Raw genomic sequence first — 22,536 nt, 5'->3', positions numbered from 1 at the left:
GTGTGCTGATAAGTTACATTGATTCCATTTTGTTTTTATTATTTTCAGCCTTAATTTAGAATAAAATCACTATAACACACACGTTGTTGAGTTCAGGGATTTTTTTACATGTAATATTTTCCAACTTGCCATTGTACAACTGATCTCACTGAAGCTGAGAAATCTGAACTGAATTAGAGAGATTTGCTGAGTCTAATGCTTCCAAAAATGAGCAACCATATTGATTTTCAGAGGTAGTTTAGAGTCTGGAAGTTTCATTCTTTCATAATGCCAGCTAAAGCTGAGCTTCTCGTATATTAATGTCATAAGAATTGGCCAGATAAAAACAAGCACTGTCAGAAATAACCAACAATCAGCCAGAAATAACCAACAGGAATAAACTGGGCAAGGAAAAAGGAGTTATAGTCTACATCACAGTCTATCCCTTAAAGGAAAGCTCAAGCAGTTATCTAGAATTTGTTTGTGAAAAAAGATAGTATAGTTTAGCAATACAAAAAGCATTCACATCTAGAAAAACTACTAAATATTCTGCTTTTCATTATCACATCAAATGTAAAATCACTTATCCACAGTTTTGAACTCTCTTTTTTTTAAATTTTGTAACATAAATTACATCTTCAGTTTCAGATAAGAAAACAGCATCTGCTGATTCATAGCAGCTTCTAAGTTCCTCATAAAGTTAGATTACACATGAAATGAATATCTGAAGAGCAGAAAATCACCCAGAGAGGTGAAATGTATGTGAACTGGCACATCTATTTCATCTATCAACCTAGACTAGGGACTTGACACAGAAGTCAGGGTTAAAAATTCGAAGGCATGATCTTGGCATGGTCAAATACATTTAGCAGGTACCTTTCATTTAAAAAAGTGATTTGAGCTTTGGAACTAGTTCTGCTCAAATTCTATGGAGTTTTAGGATTACAGTGCTAGCTAAATTTATTGAAAGAAGGAGGAATGGAGATTAGCCATACCCAACCCCACTTGTTACATCTGCTTTTTATATGTGGAAACCAATTCTTAAAATTTTGATGCTACATAACATCACAACCTGCCAATTTATTTTTCATGGCATTTTGCCTGTGAAGAATCAGAACCAACCTCAAGCAAGCTTTACTGACCTTAAGGCTCAGCTGACAGAAGGTTTAAATAACACTTTACATGCATTATGATTGTTTATCCTCTCTTCTGACATAAGAAAACCCTTCACAATAAATCTTAATAATGTATTTTCAGGCACAAATTGATGGGGGTTAAGAGATCCTATGCAAAGGGAAAGAAATAAAATAGCATTACAGAAATTCTTAAGGTTGCACTGCAATATAAATAACAAAATGTTTATTTCCTCCAAGGCTCTTGAAAAAGAAGTATGCTTTATGCTTAAAAAATTGTGAATTGAATGTGACTTATGCGGCCAAGCAATACCTGTGCATGGTGCTTCCCTGGATGCTGACCTACTTTTAAAAGGTTAATCCTTCAAATAATTTGTTGATGAAATAAATGTTCCAACTACAGGATTTCAGTGAACTATCAATATAATACTCTTATCTGGTTTTTAAAGATATAATTTGCCTCTAAGGAAGTAGTTGTTACTAGCAAAAACTGCAAAGCAAAGTTTTGCTTTCTGGAATACAAAAAAAAAAAAAAAATATTTCTGAATAGTTATATATTTTTTCAAGATAAAGATAAGGTAGACCGGTACATTTTTTAATGCCATTAAGTGAACTACCACAAAGAAAATTACTTTAAAATGTTTTAAGTTATTGTTTTCAGAAGTTTGTCTTACACTCAGTTACTGCTATTCTAAATCAAGGTCACTGTGTCTTTCTAACACAACTAAGACAGGCAAGGTAGTACTTGCTCCTGTGCTGCACAGGCATCTAGACTGTCTCCCCTCTCATCAGAGGAAATAATTTGTATTCCATGATGTGTGGAACTCAACAAGCCAAGCATACAGAAGCGAATGATTTTGGATCAACATTTGATCCATCAGTAGAAAATTAAGATGAAAAATATATTAAAAACTGAGAAAATACTGGAAAGGCAAGAAAAACAAGTGGAAGTTGTGTTCATCTTTCATCTATATGCATTTACTCTCTTCTCCTTTCTTCGATCAGATAATTAGAATTAGAAGACTTTGGGAATAAACTCAAATTTCATATGTTTCAATTAGAATTACCAAGCCTTTTTACCAGTGTCTTGACAAGACCACATTTCAAACTGCACCCATTAGAGATCATGTTAGCTGTTACAAACTACATAATTTGCTTTTTTAAACTCCTTCCAGTAGTCTGAGTGGATTTCATCTTCTCCGAAAGGAAACAAAGCTTTGGCACTCCTTTCCACTGAAATAGCTTCTCAGAAATGCAAGAGTCTCTTCTCTTAGGGCAGCTGGCTGCTCATGTATTTGACCAATTAACAACTGTTTGCTTTCAGCTTCTGGTGCCCAACATTACAGCAAAGTCGGTCCAACATCTGGCTGCACCTGGAAGGGGAGATTATTCTCACTCCCTTGCTCTGTCCTTTGCAAGGGCTGGCTCTCACAAGACTTGCTGCTGAGCCACAGCTTGGTACTAAAGAGATATAACATTTTTGAAAAAGAAAGTAGCTTCTTGCTGGTTCCTTTCCTGCACCAGGTCACAGAGAGATGGGGTGAACATAAATTGTTTACCTGTAACATGAAACTGCAATTTCTGAGTACATCTCTCCGTTATTTTGTGATGACTGAGCCCAGTACATCCTAACCCTCTTATCATAAAACATAGCGTCAGAAGCAAAACCTCTGTGGGCTTTTACTTACTTAACTGTTTTGTGGCCTGGCACCCTGAAAGATTTGTTGTGAATTCAGACTTTTTTCCCAGGTATCACCAGGTATAGCCATGACCTGCAGACACATTTTCTGCTTCCAGCAATAGCAGAGGACCTACAGCCACCTGGCACAGTCATTCGGGCAACCAGAGGTGTAGGATGCAAAAATGCTGCTATGATCTATAAGTTTCTGGAGAAAATATGCCCTTAAAGTAAACAAAATAAAGAATATCAGCTGCCAAATAAAATTAAGTCACTGATTTGGGATTGCTTAAGTATATCCTTGCTCAGGAAAGCTTTTAGGCAGATGCTTTATTTCCACATGAAGCTAAGTCCCAGTTGTTAGTTCTCCCAAAGCCAAATTTTCTCTTGTGTGTCAACAGCACATGAGAGGCTCTGCAAGGCTCCCATGTCTATTCCAGGCTTAGAGTAAATGTTTTCTGATTACCATTAGAACTACCTGTTGCATCTTCCCCTGTGAGTGCTCTGCTTAACAACTGCATCCTTCAAAGTGGCTTGGCTCGCCTCAATACTCTCAGACTACACAATGAAGAAATGCAAAAGACTGGATTTTAATGAGAAAAAAAAAAAAAGTTTTAAAAGGGCCAGTAATCACAGAAGCTAAAGGCACACCAACAGTCAAATAGAATAAGTATTAAAATCCCACAGCAGACATCCTTTCAAAAAGAGAACATGAAAGGTTATGGTATTCTGATATGATTAGTGTTTTAATAAAACTCTGCGTAGTTTCAAAATCTGTCCTTGTAACTGCTCTCTTTTGCTCAGATAATTTTTCACAAATTGATATTTAGTCAAAATTACTTGGTAGTGTACAATATAAAGGGTCTAAGTAACAGGGAACCAGGCTAAAATATAATTAATTTCCCCATCTAAGAGAATGACCTTCATAATTCACTTCAGGTTTCACCTCCAAAGTGTCATGGCTCATTTCCTCATTATGAGAATTAGATTTTAAAACACTACTGTCCTCCATAAAGTACACTTCATCTCTGATTATATACATAGAAAGGAGTATGTTCAAAATTATTTGCATCACATAAATACTCAATTGCCTCAAATACAGATCAGTGTACTTACTAAGAACACAGTCTGTGCCCAAAGAGCTAACAGATTACAGCAGCAAAAAAAATATTGTAAATGAAATAAAAAGTATTTGAGAAGGGAAGGAAGAAGAGCAAGGAAGGCTTAAAGGGAATAATTAATTAGTTATGCAATTAATTAATTAAAATAATCAAATTTAATTAATTGCATTGACTTTTAGACAAACACTGATACAGATGCATGGAGCAAATACGGATCTGTACACAGTCGGATACATATTTGTACCTAAACTGTCAGGTGAAACAAAGACTTGGTGACTTACACTAAATTCAGAGAATTTAGTGAGGAAAAGCAAAACCCCAGATTAACACTGTTTTATGAGAGAGGACGGGAGTACTACATTGAATAGAAAACAACTGAATGTAGCAGTTTATTGCTTGGTAGTTACCACAACCTGCTGCAAGGTTGCAGGCCGAAATATGTATCCCCATGTCTAGGAATATACATTTCTGGCTGGGCAGTGATGATTGACTGCTGCAGTGATTTTAGTGGACATTGCTTCACAAAAAGATGAGGAGGAAATCCAGATAGGGTGTCCATTATTTATTTAAGGAGATTACTTTGGGGGACTGACAGCCTAGGGTGCTAGCTAAATGATTGGCATCTAGGAAGATGAAGCTTCTCTCATTTATTTTGTCTTTATACTTCTGTTTGTTAAAATACCCCAAAAGCCTTCTGGCACAGTGGCTTTAAACATTTAAATGCACTACTGATACTATTTAATCACATCATAATTTGCTTAGCTCCCTTAAAATTAAATCACCAGCAGTGTGTCAGAGTACATTAACACAACAGACTGAAGCACTGTGTTTAATGTATGAAAATGTATATTGGGCACTTGTGAACTGCAAGTGGAAATGTGCATATTGCAAAATCAGAAATGACCCAATCTGGATTCAAAGTGCAAGTACTTCGCAATATCAGCCTATGTAGCTATCCTTATATTAATGTGGTAAAATGCACTCTACACTCCACCATCAAAGGGCATCCCACTTGTCCATTTATTTATTTATTTATTTGATTCACCTTTTAAAAGAGCTTAACAGCCTTCCTCACAGTCACATGCTTTTTAAGCAAAAGCCTGAGAAGAAAATGGTTTCAAGACTTTTAAAAGTCATGTCTGTCACCTGAAAGCGGAAGCTCTGATAGAAATGTCAAAATCTGCCATAACCTGACAATGCTGAGCCAAACTTTGGCAACGGCAAATGGCATCCAGTGTTAGGAAAATCACTCTTGCTATTTAAAAATCATGAGAGAGCAGAAGGAAAAAAAAGGTTGCAGAAAGGTAGTGGTGGGGTAGGTAACACAAACTCTGAAACACTAGTCCTTGGTTTCACATGTGGTCCCCACATTAAGTACCTTCAGCTGTATCACTGCATCTGAAAGCTGTGATGCAGCCAAGTAGAACACCGGGATGCTGCTGGGTTTCCTGGTCACCTGAAGTAAAGTAGTTTCCATAGAAACACTAATATTCTTTCTTTAAACCACAACAAAGACATGCAGCAGCCATAAAGGGTATGTTTGGTGGGTTTTAGGTACTCTGTGAGGTGACGTGGATAACAGTAACTAAAAGATGGCAGGTTCTTGCTCTAGCCTGCACTGTAGAAAGCCTCTTTTCCTCCACTTTGGCTCACTAATTTGGAAAGCATATTTCAGAAAAGGCTGTTCAATTGCACTAATATCTGTAGTTCAAATTTTTTAGATTTGCCTTTTGAGAATACTAAGGACTGCTGAGGTTTACACCTTTTTTCCTCAAACCATCTATTTCGCATTGTTTAAACTACCCTGGAGAAATCCATTCTTGATGGACTGATTTTTATTTATTTATATAGATTTAGGGAAATCTTTCAGAGATGAAAATAAAAGATCCTTTTTTTTTTTTTTTATCCTCAAGCACCTGAAAGTCTAGTGCAGCTTAGAGCTGCCAGATTTTGCTTTCAAACTGGAAATAAAGGTAATAGAAGTTGTCTTGCAATTGGAGAAAGCATTACTCTACAAAAAATTAGGAAGTACAAGACATTAGAGCCCAAAATTCAAAGACTGGAGAGTGGTAGAAGCCTTGCAATTACTGTAACTGCTGTAACAGTATGAGGTCTTTCTCAAAATGAAACTGATCCCCTTTTATAGTTCACAGTATGTTCTGGGTATATTACATACAGGCAAAGGAAGGTCACAATAGCTTTGAAATTGTTGCTAAAAATGTGTTATATACGCATCCTGCTCCTCTTAAACTAAGCCTCTATTACACAGCCCTTTTCTAGTTCAGTCAATGTTTAATCTTGCCCTCTCCCTGATCTTCTTCCATGCAACCACTGTCTTCCCAACTGTCATAATGCTATCACCAGTGTTGTAAAACATTTTTTCTTAAGCTGCCAACACTCGGACTCCCATGGTGCATTTATGCAAATTGGAGATCTGATTTATTTTGTGGGGTTAGCAGGACTAAAATGAGAATGAAGCCTGTGTAAGAGTACAGGCTTCTCACCCAGTATTTAAGAACAAGGCATAGTGCCACCAATGGTGGTACATTATGTGGATACACAGAGGACAGGTAATTCAAAAGAGGTTTCTTGCCATATTTGCTTAAGTACTGATGATACAATCAATTTGCAATTGCAAACATTTCCAACAGTTTCTGATTTTACAATGGAATGCTGTATTACTTTTTAAATGCTTCTCCTCCTTTTCTCCCTTAACTTTTTATAGTTCAAATCCTGGTTGAAAATGATTTCTTCCTCCTCAGTATTAGCAATATCATTTTGCATCAAAATCCATTTTTTTGGGAAATAAGAAAGCAAACCTGAAATGAAATAGAAGGGCAGTGAAGAAGTGCAAGCCTCTAAAGGTTTCATCTCAAATCTAACATGTACTGGTTAATAAACAGCACAAGAAAGGCTGAGAAATTTGAAGAAATAACTGACACAAAGTGAAAGAAAGTTTAGTAGTCCATGAAATCTGTGGATTTAAACAGGTCTCTACAGCAATCAGAGAAACAGGAAAGGACAATCTTATTACATTCATCTAGTCCCAAAGACCAAAGCAGATGTACCCATCAGGCCATAATTTCTGACCATAAACCTTTGCTTGAATAAAATCCTGCATGTGACCTTCATACTTATTGCTGCCCTAAAAACCTCTGCTGCTCTACAGCTGAATCCCATTTAGTTCTGACTCACTGCCTTATTTACTTCACTGATCACAATAAGCTTTCAAAAGCCATTACGAAGGCTTCAGTTGGTGTCTGTAAGCATACTCTGGTGGCTAACATGAATGACAAAAAGGTTGGTTTAAAAAAAATAGAAATACTCCCCCATATATATATATGATTGCAATATGAAAGCCTGTCAAACAAAGTGGACTTCAAACAGCATCAGTCAAATCTACTTGTCATGCATTATAGGTTGCCTATAGTAGGAAAACACTGGATTACTAGAAATATTATTTAAGATAGGTAGAATATGACATTAAAAAAAAAAGGAGATAGGAGAAAGGAGCAGGATAAAAAGATATGAGCATGAGGTAAAGTATTTGTTATAAGGCTTAAAACATTGGCAATGGAATCTCCAAAGACCCTGAAGATCTTTGGACATGGGTCTTGCTGAGCTCCAGCAAGCTTCCAGATGCTGCAGATGCCTCAAGCACTGGAAACACCTGCAGAGTGTGCTCAGTAACTCTTGGTGTGCAAGTGGAAATGGCAGCATGAGAGCTGTAGAAACTGTGCTGCCCAAAGAGGCATATCAGCATGAGCAAAAGTATTACCTCTGGTTCGAGTTAACAAAGCCCCCCTCCATCTATTTGCCTTAGGATAAGAGTTACAGCAGACAATAAAATCTGCATCAATGGAAAACACCTTTCCCCAAATATAAGTAAATCAGTATTGCAAGTATATGCAAGACTTTGTGGAAAATGTTTAGATGACAAGGAGGGTTTAGAGAATCATTAGCAGTTGTTTGAAACAGACACTTAGTGGTCTGTCTACCAAGATAACTCAGCAGAAAATCCCACAAAAATGCACAAGTTATTGCATATTTCACATTAGCCATTCAGCAATCATATGATCATATTACTAATAAATTAAGGCTTGGAGGAAATAGCAGGCTTTCAAACACAAAATTTAGGCTTCAATTATTAGTGTATTGAGGTAAGCACAAGAATAATGAAAATGAGAGATAACACAAAAAGATATTCTGACACACAAAAAAGAAGTGATGTAATAATTTGGACCAAATTCCCCAGTGAACAAAAAAAAACCCCAAACTGTCCGTTAAAAAGAAATACAGAAACATGACTCTTTTCAAAAATAATTACACTTTAAGTATATTGCCGAACTCTAACCTGTTTGAAAGCATGTCCCACCCTACTTGAAGTCTCACAAGAAAGGAAGTAGTTTACACTAATGTATATTATTGCCACGGGTATGGTTCTGGCCTCAAAATTAATTGTTTCTTAGCACTAAAATACTGACTTGCTACCATGCAAAAACTGACTATCCCTACCTCCATCACTCTCTATACAAAGAAAACTTCAGTTCCTGCTTTCCCTTTGTAGCATCTTATGTGGCCACAACAAAAAAAGCCAGCCACAATATTCTTCCTCTCTCAATCACACAGGCTTGCAAATATTTTGAGACATCACATACAAGAGAATTGTAAGTATTGTGAAGTATTTTGTACTGAGGAAAGAGGAGGAGAAAAAGGAACATGCCGTGTTGAAAATCTCCACAGGTGCGTGTCACTGTGACACATCCCAGCAACCGGGCTGCGCCTCACTGCTCCTTACCCTGACCTTGGCTTGCCCTGAACTTGCCTCCCACCTCATGGGGCAACCTTAACCTTATCACATCCTGATAGGTGTCTGTGCCACGCCACGAGGTTGACATTCATAGAATCATAGAATCATAGAATAGTCAGTGTTGGAAAGGACCTTAAGATCATCTAGTTCCAACTCCCCTGCCATGAGCAGGGACACCCCACACTAAACTATGACACCCAAGGCCTCATCCAACCTGGCCTTGAACACTGCCAAGGATGGAGCATTCACAACCTCCCTGGGCAACCCATTCCAGTGCCTCGTCACCCTAACAGTAAAGAATTTCTTCCTTATATCCAATCTAAACTTCCCCTGCTTAAGTTTGAACCCGTTACCCCTCGTCCTGTCACTACAGTCCCTGATGAATAGTCCCTCCCCAGCATCCTTGTAGGACCCCTTCAGATACTGGAAGGCTGCTATGAGGTCTCCACGCAGCCTTCTCTTCTCCAGGCTGAATAGCCCCAACTTTCTCAGCCTGTCTCCATACGGGAGGTGCTCCAGTCCCCTGATCATCCTCGTGGCCCTCCTCTGGACTTGCTCCAACAGTTCCATGTCCTTTTTATGTTGAGGACACCAGAACTGCACACAATACTCCAAGTGAGGTCTCACGAGAGCAGAGTAGAGGGGCAGGATCACCTCCTTCGACCTGCTGGTCACGCTCCTTTTGATGCAGCCCAGGATACGGTTGGCTTTCTGTGCTGTGAGCGCACACTGCAGCCGGCTCATGTTCATTTTTTCATCGACCAACACCCCCAGGTCCCTCTCTGCAGGGCTACTCTGAATCTCTTCTCTGCCCAACCTGTAGCCGTGCCTGGGATTGCTGAACCCAGGTGTAGGACCTTGCACTTGGCACAAGCATGAGCTGCACAGTAAAGCACCAGGTTCACTGTTGGCCCTTTCTGACAGAACATATATTGAAGGGGAAAAAAGTCTCCCTAGCTTAAGGAAACTAAATTTCACTTCTTATTTCCATGCACCAGAACATTCCTATAAATTGTCCCTCAGGGCACTTCCAGTGATATTATGGCGCACGTCATTCACAGCTCTTCTAGGATAAAACCACTCAGCTTTGCAATACTGTCTTAGTGTGCCAATCAGAACTGTTAATGAGATTCCCTAAGATACAAATGGAAGACATTTCAGGGCACAGTAATAATTTATAAAAACAGATTTAGAGGGAAGAATAGCAAGTACCGCATGGCAGCCGATCCTTTCAAATTGATTATCTTTAAATTCCAAAATTAATTTTAAGTATCTGAATGTTCCTGTTTACACTGTTTAGGAATTACTTGCTAATTTTGCTAATAAAATGGAATAAAAGGTAGCAACAATACATGAGGTCCATTAGTGGATCATTATGAAAAATAAATTTGTAAATACATCCCCTGTACCTAATGTCTCGTTTTATCAGATCTTTGCTCATGACTTCTTGTTTTTTTGAAATTTAAAATCTTAGGCAAGATTTTTAAGAACCTATTCACTAAAAGGGACATATTTCAGACAAATTTGGATCAATTCTAAGTTGTTATTATTATGGATTTAATACTTCAAATTAACACTTTACCAAATATTGAAAGCTCTTTTTTTAAAGGCTATTCTGCAATTTGGACAAGATGAAAAGTGTCAAAACCACAAAAAAAAAAAAAAAAAAAAAGTGAACTAAACCAAAATAAACTTCAAGCAGTTTACATTAAAAACAATCTAAATAAATAAATAGTAGAATATAATAAATAAATAATATGGGGTTTGCACATTAGGCTCTACCTTGATAGAAGAGACAAAGGTACCTCAGACTCATATTAATGTTGTTATTCTTTCAAGAAAAGGATCATGCTGGCATGGAAATTCTAAGTTTTGGCATTCTGAAAGCCACACACTCAAGAACATGAGACTTAGCCTCATTCTAGCACTTGTTTAAGAAATGGAATACAGAAATGGTTTAAGTCTTTAAACGATCTTTTTTTTCTGCTGTTTAGTTTAATGCATTTTAGCAAAGTGTTTTCCCAAGGGACAAACCATGAAATATGTTGCAACAGTTATAAAGGTCCCCTTCTCTGCTATTAACACTTGTAAGAAATCCAGTTAAAAACCAGGGGCAAGGGACATGAAAACATGGAAGACAGAAGAAAGGAAAAAAACTGTAATTGAAGCATTGAAGCCTAAGCTGCCTATATTCAGTTAAAACAAAAGAAACATTAACCTTGGTAAAACACTTCAACAAGCAAAAATTCACAGATATATGCATGCAAAAGATGCAGCCTTTGTTCTTCACTCAAATTATGCCGAACAAAACACAGGGCACTTAAACAATAGCAATTATGAGGCTTTGCTAGCCATTACATGCATTTACAAGAAACAGGTTTTAGTGGCAAATACTTTCTTGAGCTCATCAAAATCACAAAAAATCTTTTTTCTCCATCACATGGTAATAAAATTTATATCAAATCTACTTGATTCACATTTCAAATATTGGCTATACCAAGATATTTGCCAAGAAATTACAAATACAAGTTTTGCAAAAAATAAGTAATTAACTATTGAAATATTGGGTCATTAACTCATTTGGAATGTTCTACTTCACTAGATGCTCCTACTTTCTTTAAGTTAGAAATAAGTAAGTTGCTTAAAACATCATTCTGTGAAGTAACTTGCAACTGCTCTACCACAGTGATAAAGGAAATTAATTTCTAAGTTTCAGTGCTAATCAATGTTAATCACAGAACATCAACTAATATTATCCATCCTGGATGAACTGGAAAAAAGCTTAAATACTAACAGTTCAGAAATCATCTAAAAAAGATTGACCTCACCCGTTTTCTACTTCTGGATTCTAGAAGTATCCAGTAGCTTCAGTTTTTATGTTGGCCTTTAAAGATTAAAATAGATTTGATTCTGACTGGAATATTTTCAAAATTCCAACTTTTTCTGCCTCACCCTTATATCAAGCTCAGACTGCAATGCTTCTCATCATACAGGTCTATCCACTTGTAAAATTTAACAAAACAAAAAAAGTCTTAAATTCTCAAAAATTAAGAATGTCACTGACAAAAAGTAGTCACCAAGCATTAAAGCTTTTTTCATTAACATTGCCTTGTAAATAGTCCATTGAAGCCAAGTAGGTACTAATCTTTGACTTCGCAAGTATCAGAGCAACTGTGCATGTTCATGTGCTGCTTCAATCTCAAGCTCCACATCAAGAGTTAATAGAGAGCCAACGAGGATATAAAAAGGCATCAAAATTTTGTTTTCTCATTAAGAAAAGTTTAATAATATACCTACAATAAAATCAACCGTCTCAGACAGAAATTAGTGTGCCAGAACAATAAAGAAATAACGAATGTTTAGAAAATAAATTTGAATCCATATTTCTAAAGACTTCATACAGCTGCCTTTAGCTGTATGAAAACTGCTCAGTCACACCAGTGATTTACTAATCCAGCTCAGAGGGATTTCAAATATTGAGTCCCGTTATCATCCTACCGCTATCACAGGAGCCCAGAGCAACATCCTCATCTCTTGACCAATAATTGGAGAATGACAAAGGATGGACTGAGTACAAAATCATATTGGACACAGGTTGCTTTTTGAGTCTCTAATCCATCTTACAAAACAGCTATCTTTTTCAGGTGTATGTGCTGAAAAGGTTATCCACACAACAACCTATGTTTTCCAACTAGGTGCTGCTAGATATATGAAATTAAACTGAAAGCTAGTATAAGACATCATAAATTAAAGACTATTGGTTTGACAATAACTTCAAAGCAGCCTGCAAAAGAAAGAAGATGTAGGCAAACTGTATCTGATTTCTCTACCACTTTTTCAAGAGCTTTTGCTTACAAAATAGATAAAATCCAAGTTTATAGCTTAAAGTCACTATTCCAACACAAACCATAACGGCTAAATCCAATATTATATGCAATATTTTATATCCTATACATAAAGAAGCCAGCAAAACTTACAAATTTCTTATAAAGCTAGGTAGTATTTTGCATGTCTCTGCAGAAACAACAGCAGAAAATCTGTTTAGATGTCCTACCTTCTTGAACCGCCTGAAATGGATTGTTGCCATCCACAAATGTCACTGAACACGTGATTTTCTCCGTTTGTAAGATTTCATCATTTTGGTTGAGATCAGCAACTGCCATTCGAAAAACTTCCTCATCTTTTTTGGCAGATTCATCAAAAATTGCCCCTGAGGAAATTAAAAAACAAAAAAACAAAAAACAAACAAAAAAATCACATTGCACCTTTCACCTGCAGTATCCCAATGTGTTCATCATAAGCATTAAGACATTTTACACTATAACATCATCTTTTCACTCACTTGTGAAAAGCAGTCGTCTCAACACAGAGCTTCACAATATATAGAATTTCTACATTTTTACAAAAACTAAGATATAAATTGAAGAGATGCATAGATTCCAGCTAGAAATATTGGGGAAATCTAATTAAACACAAAACAAGTTATCTGTTAGGAACATGGCTAAGAAATGAGAACTAATTACCCTTCCAACAGTGGCATTTAGTATACTGAATGACTGCAACTAGGGATATATATTAAATATATATTAAATATATATATTATTTATAGGAGATATGTATGTATCCTATAAAGGATATATATTTAATATCATGCCGAGTGACAATTAAAAAATATAAAGTTTAAATGAGTTGAGAATAAGCCTAAAATGGTCGCAACACTCAGGAAAGGATTTAGAACTGACAATCATGATCATAGCAGCCTTCCAATATCTGAAGGGGCCTACAGGGATGCCGGAAAGGGACTCTTCATCATGGACTGTAGCAATAGGACAAGTGGTAACGGGTTCAAACTTAAACAGGGAAAGTTCAGGTTAGATATAAGGAAGAAGTTCTTTACTGTGAGGGTGGTGAGGCACTGGAACAGGTTGCCTAAAGAAGTGGTAAATGCTCCATCTCTGGCAGTGTTCAAGGCCAGGTTGGACAGAGCCTTGGGCGACATGGTCTAGTGCGAGGTGTCCCTGCCCCTGGCAGGGGGGTTGAAACTAGATGATCTTGGGGTCCTCTCCAAGCCATTCTATGATTCTATGAACAGACAGGTCAGCAGCTGATATAAACTATTTCACATATAATTCTGATTGGATTTGTAAAACAACTGTTCCAGCGAAATGTCTTATTCTTGAAGTCAGTAAATTAAGTTTAAGCAGTTAATTAAAATAGTTTCTGCCTTCATGCATATGACAGAAAGTGACTGTTCTGCGCCTTTTCCCCAAAAACTTTCAAGCAGCACATCAGAAACTGGAAACTGTTAAACTCAGGAGGAGTTGGCAGAGTGAGGGTGTCCATCCACAGACAATTCTTCAGGTGTACTGAGAAAGAACTCCCAAGGCTAATCCAGAAATTTTAGGATTTTTTGCTCTCTTGAAACTATAGTGCTCTTTCAGCATCACTAATTTCATATTATTTTACATTTGCTTTTTCTATGAACTATTTATGCAGAAATGGCTCAAATTACACTGTCATAGTCCTATGAAGAATGTTATATTGTTTCAAACCCTGAAATCAGGGCTACTAGATTTTCAAGCACCTTTAAAGCTTTCATTTCTAGGCAGCAGATTAAAAGGACAGAAGGGATGCTTTAAAAACAGACTTTTGAAAACTGTATTTAATAATTATGAAATTTCTCCAGTTTTCAGGTTTATTTATGTATGTATTTATTTATATGTGTCTGCTGTCAACACAAAACTCGACTAAGGCAGCGCAGCCAAAGATAATAGAAAATGCTGATCACTGATGTTTCCAAGAAAATACCTGCAATCAGTGCTGAAAAGAACGGGAAAAAAAAGATTAATTTATAGGAACTGTCTACTTTAAGAGAAATAAACTTCATGCACCATATTTACTGTGTTTTTCCCACTCACCTCTAACACTCATCTCCCTGCCAGCACCACTCATCCTACATGAGCATCATCTCTTCCTACAATCTGACCGCTCTGACTCTAGCATTTTCCCTCCTGAAGCTGCGGCCATCTGGAACAGCTGTTCTTTACCTCTCCACCTCATTCACCTGTCATCTCTGTGCAAATCTCAGCTGAACATATTCATTCTCTCTCTTGCCCCCATTTCTATTTTCCTTTTTTTATTTAGCTCCATAATGCAAAGCTGCAAATGGCTGAGAACACTTCTGGTATGCAAAGATGCAAGGTACTGCAAACCATGTCTTCTCCACAAGGATGACTATTTGTGCATCCATGTAGCACTTAATGGTACAAAAGACTTTGTCCAATTATATTCCTTAAAATGTTTTTTTCTAATCCCATGGAATTGTTCAAACCAAAACCACACATGCTGATGACAACATAGTCCAGCACACATTATAAATAAACATCTGAAGCAACAATTTTACAGGCTGCTAAGTAACAAGGTTAAAATTAAGAAAAAAAAGAAAAAGTGGATAATAATGATAGTAATTAGTCAAATTCTATCCCTGTGGAGCAATTCTGTAATAAATGCCACACTGGAAGGAAGTGAACATGCACAGGTTTCATGCACACGCACAGGACAGATGCCGCCTACGCTGCAGAACAGTATGGCAAAACAAAGACATTCCAGCCAACACCGCAGAGTACAGCTTCTTATTCTACAGCTGGGAAATGCCATCTTCAGCCTGGCTTTGTCCCCAAAACAATCCAGGTCATTTATTGAGTAGAAGATACAGAAAAGTACAAGGTATGTACTGTTTCTTTTGCATGTTCTATCACAAAAAATCCTCTTCGGCCACATAGCTCTTCCACAGGGCAGGAGAGAACTGCTCCCAAGACAGTGCACTTGCCAGTCCAGCACCTAGTTTCTTAGTAGATGAATCTCCTGAGAAATTTTGTTTCACACACAGATGTCCCTAATAAACTCCTATGCTTTAGCTTCCGCTTCTCAGCCTTGCATGGACCCTACCTCTGTCGGCATCTGATGTATGAGTAACCCAGTTAGATGAAACTTCAAGCAGCCTTTGCAAACAATTCTCCTTCTCACTATAGAACAATTGTTCCACTTTTGCTCTGACCACTGCTTATTTAATTTATGGCTCCATGTATCAGATATAAATTTCAACATTTCTCCTCTAGCCAATAGTACATCAGACACTTTAAACAAGCTACCTCACAGAAACAACACACTACCCATGCTGCAAAAAAGAGTTGTAACTATAGTTCTCACCTGAGCATCCTAGCAGGAATTTGTCTTCCTTCAGAAATGAAGGCCTTATTTATTAGAGTATCTAACTTAGCTACAAAGAAAGGCTTTTAAGATATAATAAAGATTATAATGTTCCTTTCAGGAGATGGCAGTGCACAGCAGCACATACATTACACTTCAGACAGTGATAAGAGAAATTTTATTTCATAATTGATTCTCAGAGTTTAATTTCAGTTGTTAAAAAAAATTAGAAAAACAAACACAAACAAACAACACAAAACCAAAACACAAACCACAAAAACCCTGAATAATTTTGAAATTGTTCCTATTCTCATATATACATTTTTAGGTCCCTGCGTTTTAATTCAGTTATATTCCATGTGTCTAGATATTACTCTACATTACACAGGTGGGGGGTATTATTTTGGGGTTTTTTTCGAAAGGAAAAGCCATTTCAATGAAAAGGTTAAAGGTGTTGTTTAGATTGTGCTAACACTGCTAGAACATTTTCTTTTTCCTGTGGTTTCAGGAATCATTCTCTGGTTGAATGGAGTGAATTTTCTGATGTGAAACAGATCTATTGAAATTTTTACAGCTAGCCCAAAATTCAGCTGTTAAATACTTTCATATGATGTATGATTTTCTTCTTTTTCTGAGGCCTGAAATCACACTGGGGTGTTGATACTTATTCTTTCAATCATTGTCTTTTAACCTAGTTAAACAGACAACCCAAATGAACAAATAAAGGGTATCACACTTTACAATTACTCCCATAGTGAGAGCTCTTACTTTCTTTTCCTCATGTACAGCTGCAAAATGAGAGAAATGGAATGACTGCAAACTTATTTGGAGTATGTGTCCAAAATGAAAACTTTTGTCTGTAAGAAACATTGCTACAGAAAGTAACAAACAGTTGAGGAGAAGCAGCAAATTATTCCTACAGACATTGTAAGGCATCCGCTCTCTAGAACATGATGCAACAAAACTATTTGCAATTGGAAAGAGTCTTCAAAATCATACAAAATAGATACTGTTCACTTCCGCCCTCACTGCTCATCTCAGCTGAAACAGGCCTCACATTAAACATGTAATTTCTAACTATACTCAATGAGTATTCCCATGATTGTGTCAGGAGCTGACATGCTGACACAGCAACTACTTTGCACTAGCTTCCCCCTCCTGTTTTATTAGCATGTCATTACTTTCAGCTTTATTTCAGAATCTGGATGAGGACAGCACAAATGTAATTCTCTACCGGCTTTTTAAAAACCCTCAGCACATCAATAATGTCCTCTAGCTTAGAAGAGAATTCTTTGTGTTTAATTAACTATCTCATCTGCATTTGACCATGTCAACCAGAAATTTGTCAATTTAAATGGATACAGACCAAATCATAAAAATGCTCAATACATCCACCAAGTACCAATGACCTTATCAGAAAGGCTTTTCACAAAGATCACTTGTCCTGCTGACCCATACATACAAAAATATAACCCAAATTAGATATTTTCAGCTACGTCTAGAGTAATTTGCAGTCTAGTGAAACTGTCCCACAAAACGTGAAAATGGGAAATGTGTCATCACTGGAAGGATGAAGTGGGAAGATATTTAAACCAATGTTCATCTTTCTATTGAGTGAGAAAGGACAAAGTCCACAACTTGCAGTGTTTTCAAGTATTATAATTTGATTATCTATGAAAGTATGACATTTCTGAACCTCACTGCCCCATATTAGTCTCAGGAAATTAAGCACCTTGTTTCAAAGAGGAGGGAGAGTACGTGGATTAAATGCTATTGTGAACTGAGGTCACAGTTCAATTTCAGTATGTAAGTTTGCATTTCACTTTAGAACATTGCACACACATATCTCACCAACAGAAATAAGATACACTTTGCCTAGTAATTTACCAGTTCACAATTCCATGAATGTTTGGAGAGAAAAGGAAGCAAATGAGGAAGTGTAAAACACAGTAACTTTTTGAGCAACTATCTGATGTTCTTGGCAGCTGATAATTATATGAAAATTCTTTGTTCCACTGATACTGCCAGCCTGTTCTAGTGTCTGAATCCAATTCCACTGTATTTTCACAACTGCTGTTATTGCATTATTGTTCTGAATGATAAACTTAATGCACCTGCTGGGAGAAGGATGGCCACACTGTTAACACTCAGAACTGGCAGCTGGGGGGTTTGAGTCCTCAGGGCGATCCTGATCTGAGACGTCCTTCAAGGCTACAAGCACATCATCACAGGTCTAGCTCCCCAGTATGAAGTAAGGTTAGGAGACATTAATTTCTGAGGCTTAAATCAAGGAGACTGATATTTTAGATACACTGTAGAATAAAATCCCATGTTATTTCTAGGCCATATGAGCGTCTAGTTGGGAAAAATTTTATAGAATACATTCATTTTTTACTCTAATGGGAAATGCCTGGCTATACCACATACTATCGGGTCTGACTGAATTAATGTACAGCTTTAGAAGGCAAATTATATTATAACAGAATTATTGTCAACAAGAACGAGAGAGTTGACTCATTTGAGAGTCTGGCTCATGTAGGAATTTAGAAGGTCATACACAGAGACCTTTCCTTGTGCAAGCAACTCCCATTATCATGGCATTCAGCATGCATTAGTAGAGCTAGACTCTAAATTTCTCTTGTGACACATTTAGAGCTGCTGTTAAGTTTCTCTATTGGCAATTGAGTATGTGCAATCATATCTTGATTTTTTCAATGAAGGGAAAACATCAGCATGCTTCTCCTTTCTCTTGTAAGTTGAATAACTTTTAGAAACCCTACAGGGCACAGTAAGCTTGATTTTGTTGCTGTAGCACAAAGGGAGTGAAAATCCTCTGTATTAGGAGGGAGTTTCCAGTAGATGAGTCCTCAGCTATGTCACATGTCACACTGAGTGCCAGGCATGGCACAGGACTTGGGAGTTGAGCCCTGCCAGCCTTTGCAGACCATGGCCAGCTCACACAGGGCTAGTGTGGTGTAGCTCAGGCAATGCCAGTTCCTTGCATCTAAAGTCATCAGACTTATGTTTTTGCTCCCTAGAGACTCCCCATTGTGGAGCACAAGGATCTCATCAGCACCAGCGTGCATCTAGGCCAAGCTGAAATTTTTGAAAACACTACTTGTTTGTTCATTTTAATTTTTCAAGACTTTTACAGCTCCCATGATGACAAGGAAAGAGACAGCAGGGTAGGCTGAGGAGCACCTGGGCCAGCTCCTTTTGCGGAGAAAGTAATGTTCCCCTGCCCACCAAATGGTAAAGGCAAGATTTCCAGCCCCCTTATCATTCTCATCGCCCTCCTCTGGACTTGCTCCAACAGCTCCATGTCCTTCTTATGTTGGGGACACCAGAACTGCACACAGCAGCTCAAGTGGGCTCTCACAAGAGCAGAGTAGAGGGGCAGGATCACCTCTACTACTACAAGCCTACTGTAATTAATTTCTTTTCAGTAGTCTTTTGTAAAGGTCTGCTTCTGGTAGAGAAAAATTGATGTTTTTCCAAGCCACACAATGAGCAATGACAGTTTTCCCAAGATCACTGACAGTGGTTGACCACACATTACATATGCCTGCATACTAGTTGCTGCTATCTCCAAAACACATTTTTTAATCAACCATAACTACATCCATTTTAAATCTAAATTAAAATTTAGCAAAATTAGTAAATACACAGTCCACACTTAATCATTGTGACTGTAATCAGAATACATGAAAAAAAATCCCACCCCAAAATATATATAAAAAAAAGAAATCTACATTATTTTCCAGGGAAGCCATCCTCCCTTCAAATCTTGCCATCTTTTTCTGCACTCTGGTGGACATATACAAACAAATTGTATATTACTGGTATTAAAAGAATAGAAGTAGCTACCCCTTTAGTTGGACACAACAATTTAACCAAAGGTTAAAAGGTTGGACTGAAGAATGAAGGAGTCTTCCACCACATTTTCCCATTCACACCCAAGTTCAGCAAATGCATTGCATGCATTTGTAGGTATATGAACATACCTCTCTCAAGTCATACCTTAAAGTGAGACTCTTTGCTGAGCTTAAGATAGTGCTGCCACCTTTGTATGGTACCACTTAACTTTAGCCAATGCAGAAGGTATCTCTGCTCACTCTGGGAGCTACACCATAAAATAAACAATTTCTGTTCCCTTTTTAAACGATTAACCCCCTGTTCTCAGTGGAGCTATATGGCTGGAACATCATGTAAATGATATAGCAATTCCTTCTCTTTGTTGTTTTCTGTTTTCTAACTTTAAATATTTGAAACAAAGAGGTGAATGAGAAATTTCACAGCTTTTTTAATGTGGAAAACTGCTAGAGGCAAAGTCTGTTTCAAATAGAATGGAAGTAAGAAAAGTGCTGTTATCACCTAAATACAGAAAAATCTCTCCATTCTTCTGCTGAAGCATGGTGGGTTTTTTAATGTCCCAATCTCACAGTAAAGCAACCAATAAAAGTCAATTCTAGAAAAAACTCCTGGTAAATAACAAAGTCCCTTCTCAATTGTTCTACAGTATCATTAACTTCAGTGATCCTCCAGCAGAAAAGGAGTGTAAAAGCTATCATATCAAAGGAATAACAATTGACATACATCTTGCATTTTTATAGACAACTGATTGCACAAATTGCAGAGCCACAAATAATTTGTTTCTGAAAATTGAAAAGTACTGCACAGACACCTGTTGTGGCACTGGAGACTGCTATTTTCTTCTGCAGATGCAGCAGAGCACAATATTATCATCATATAAACAGCACATTTTATACACAATGTACCTTTCACAGCATAAGAATTAAGATACCTTCTGCGCACTGTTCCACTATAAACTTGATGTGGTGATTAACTACAGTGATAATAACTTCACATTCATTATGCAACAAATGATCTGATAATAATGAGAAGTTTTCATGTGTTCTATCATATCCATAACTATCAAGTTGGGGTCTAGCTGTGAAAAGCATCTGGTTTTGTAGATATTATTGCCACATTAATATCACATACAGAAAGTTAGTGTGATTATCATAAATTTGCAGAATAGTATCTGCACTCTTTAAAAAAATATTAAAAATAAACCTTATGATGTACATTCAGAGCTTTCCTATATGCTGTTTTAGAACCAAAGCAAACACTCCATATACCATTTCATCACTTTTATTAGCCCCTGCCTGGGAATTCAAGAATACCTCTCACAGCAATGTCAGTAAGGATGACTGCTCCTAAAAGCCCCCTAAATTGTTGTTAAGCATTTGTCATTGCTTATTGTCTCTGCTCTCACACTCATTGCTCTGCATCTACACGCAATTCTGCGTTGGAGTTTGTGAAAGACAAGCTAATGCTTTAATTAATCAAATTATGTAGACTGCTAGGTAGAGATGGAGGAAGACTGCTGCCAGACCATTTCTTTATGACAAAAGGCTGCTGCAGCACCTTGCTCCATTAGCAGTTGAACTTTGAAGAACAAGATTACCAATATGCTAGAGATGTTAACACACAAATGTATGCCTACATACATACACGCACTGATGTAAAAGTGCAAAGATTACAGTGTGAGATTTTTCTGGGAATTTTTTGGTTTTTTTTTTTTTTTTGGGGGGGGGTGTTTTTGTTTTTTGGTTTTTTTTTCCTTTTGTACTTCATTTCAAAATTTACACGAGCCTTTTGCTGCAAATAGTTGAATCTTTTCATGCAGTAGAAGCAGCCTGGTTTACAACACTGAAATACAGGTGTTGACACTAAAGATTGCCATCAGGAGGGTATTACCGGAATAAGAGGTTATTTCTTGAGTACCACACAGTATATGAGTCCAGCCTCCTATCCAATATAAAAAAATAAGATGGAGAGCTGCTGAGTAAGCATATCATAGACTCATAGAATTATGGGTTGGAAGGGACCTTTAAAGATCATCTAGTTTCAAACCCCTGGCCATGGGCAGGGACACCTTCCGCTAGACCACATTTCTCAAAGCCCCATCTAGCTTTCTTTATCCCCCAGGTATCACGGACAGATCCCTGTTAAATATATTGCTTTTAAAAATCTGATACCATGTGCAGTGTTATGAATGCCACAGTCAAGAATTAAATAACAGCAGGGAGGAAAGCAGTAGCAAAAAAATGGTTTATGTGTCTGCCTAAAAATGCAAAGGCTGACTTTGAAATTAATCCTTTTTTTAAACAGCTTTTCTGTTCTTTACAGCAGGTTTTTATTCTGATGGAGGATAGGCATTCGGAAGTCTACACACAAACATGCTTTTAGAATGTCTGAGCTGGAAGAAACCAAACAAATTAGTCTCATAGTCATTTAGCCCATTTTCTTGCCAAGGCAGGACTGTCCTGTAGAGTGCAATTTAGATTTCAGTTGAAAATTAACATATGTAGCCTCTTTCATTCTTATGTTACACAGAGGGTAACAAATCTGGAAGCCATTGGTTTCCAATTTCAACACAAACATGCATACAAAAATGCCTTAAGAAACAGCAACTTTCTAAAAAGCACATAAATGACCCTGTTTCTATTAGCATGTTTATTATTTACTTCTCAGTACAGGTTTTGCTAAAATAGTGCTACTCCCCTCAATTGTTAAATCTGTATTACACCATTTTGGTTA

The 22,536-nt window shown here is 37.2% G+C and overlaps 1 protein-coding gene across 2 annotated transcripts in view; it reads right to left on the bottom strand.

Annotated features, from left to right (window-relative positions):
* GRID2 (glutamate ionotropic receptor delta type subunit 2) overlaps positions 1 to 22,536 on the bottom strand; it is a gene marked incomplete at its 5' end in the record, with an annotated part of 729,364 nt that overhangs the window by 571,702 nt on the left and 135,126 nt on the right. For both annotated transcript variants that reach the window (XM_080624929.1, XM_080624930.1), the window contains one exon: positions 12,776 to 12,931. In XM_080624929.1, the coding sequence (XP_080481055.1) occupies positions 12,776 to 12,931 (156 nt within the window). The remainder of the gene's footprint in view (positions 1 to 12,775; positions 12,932 to 22,536) is intronic.

This window comes from Psittacula echo (genome assembly GCF_963264785.1).
Source record: "Psittacula echo genome assembly, chromosome: 1".
In the NCBI taxonomy this organism is placed as follows: domain Eukaryota; kingdom Metazoa; phylum Chordata; class Aves; order Psittaciformes; family Psittacidae; genus Psittacula; species Psittacula echo.
This window is presented reverse-complemented; position numbering and strand designations above follow the sequence as displayed.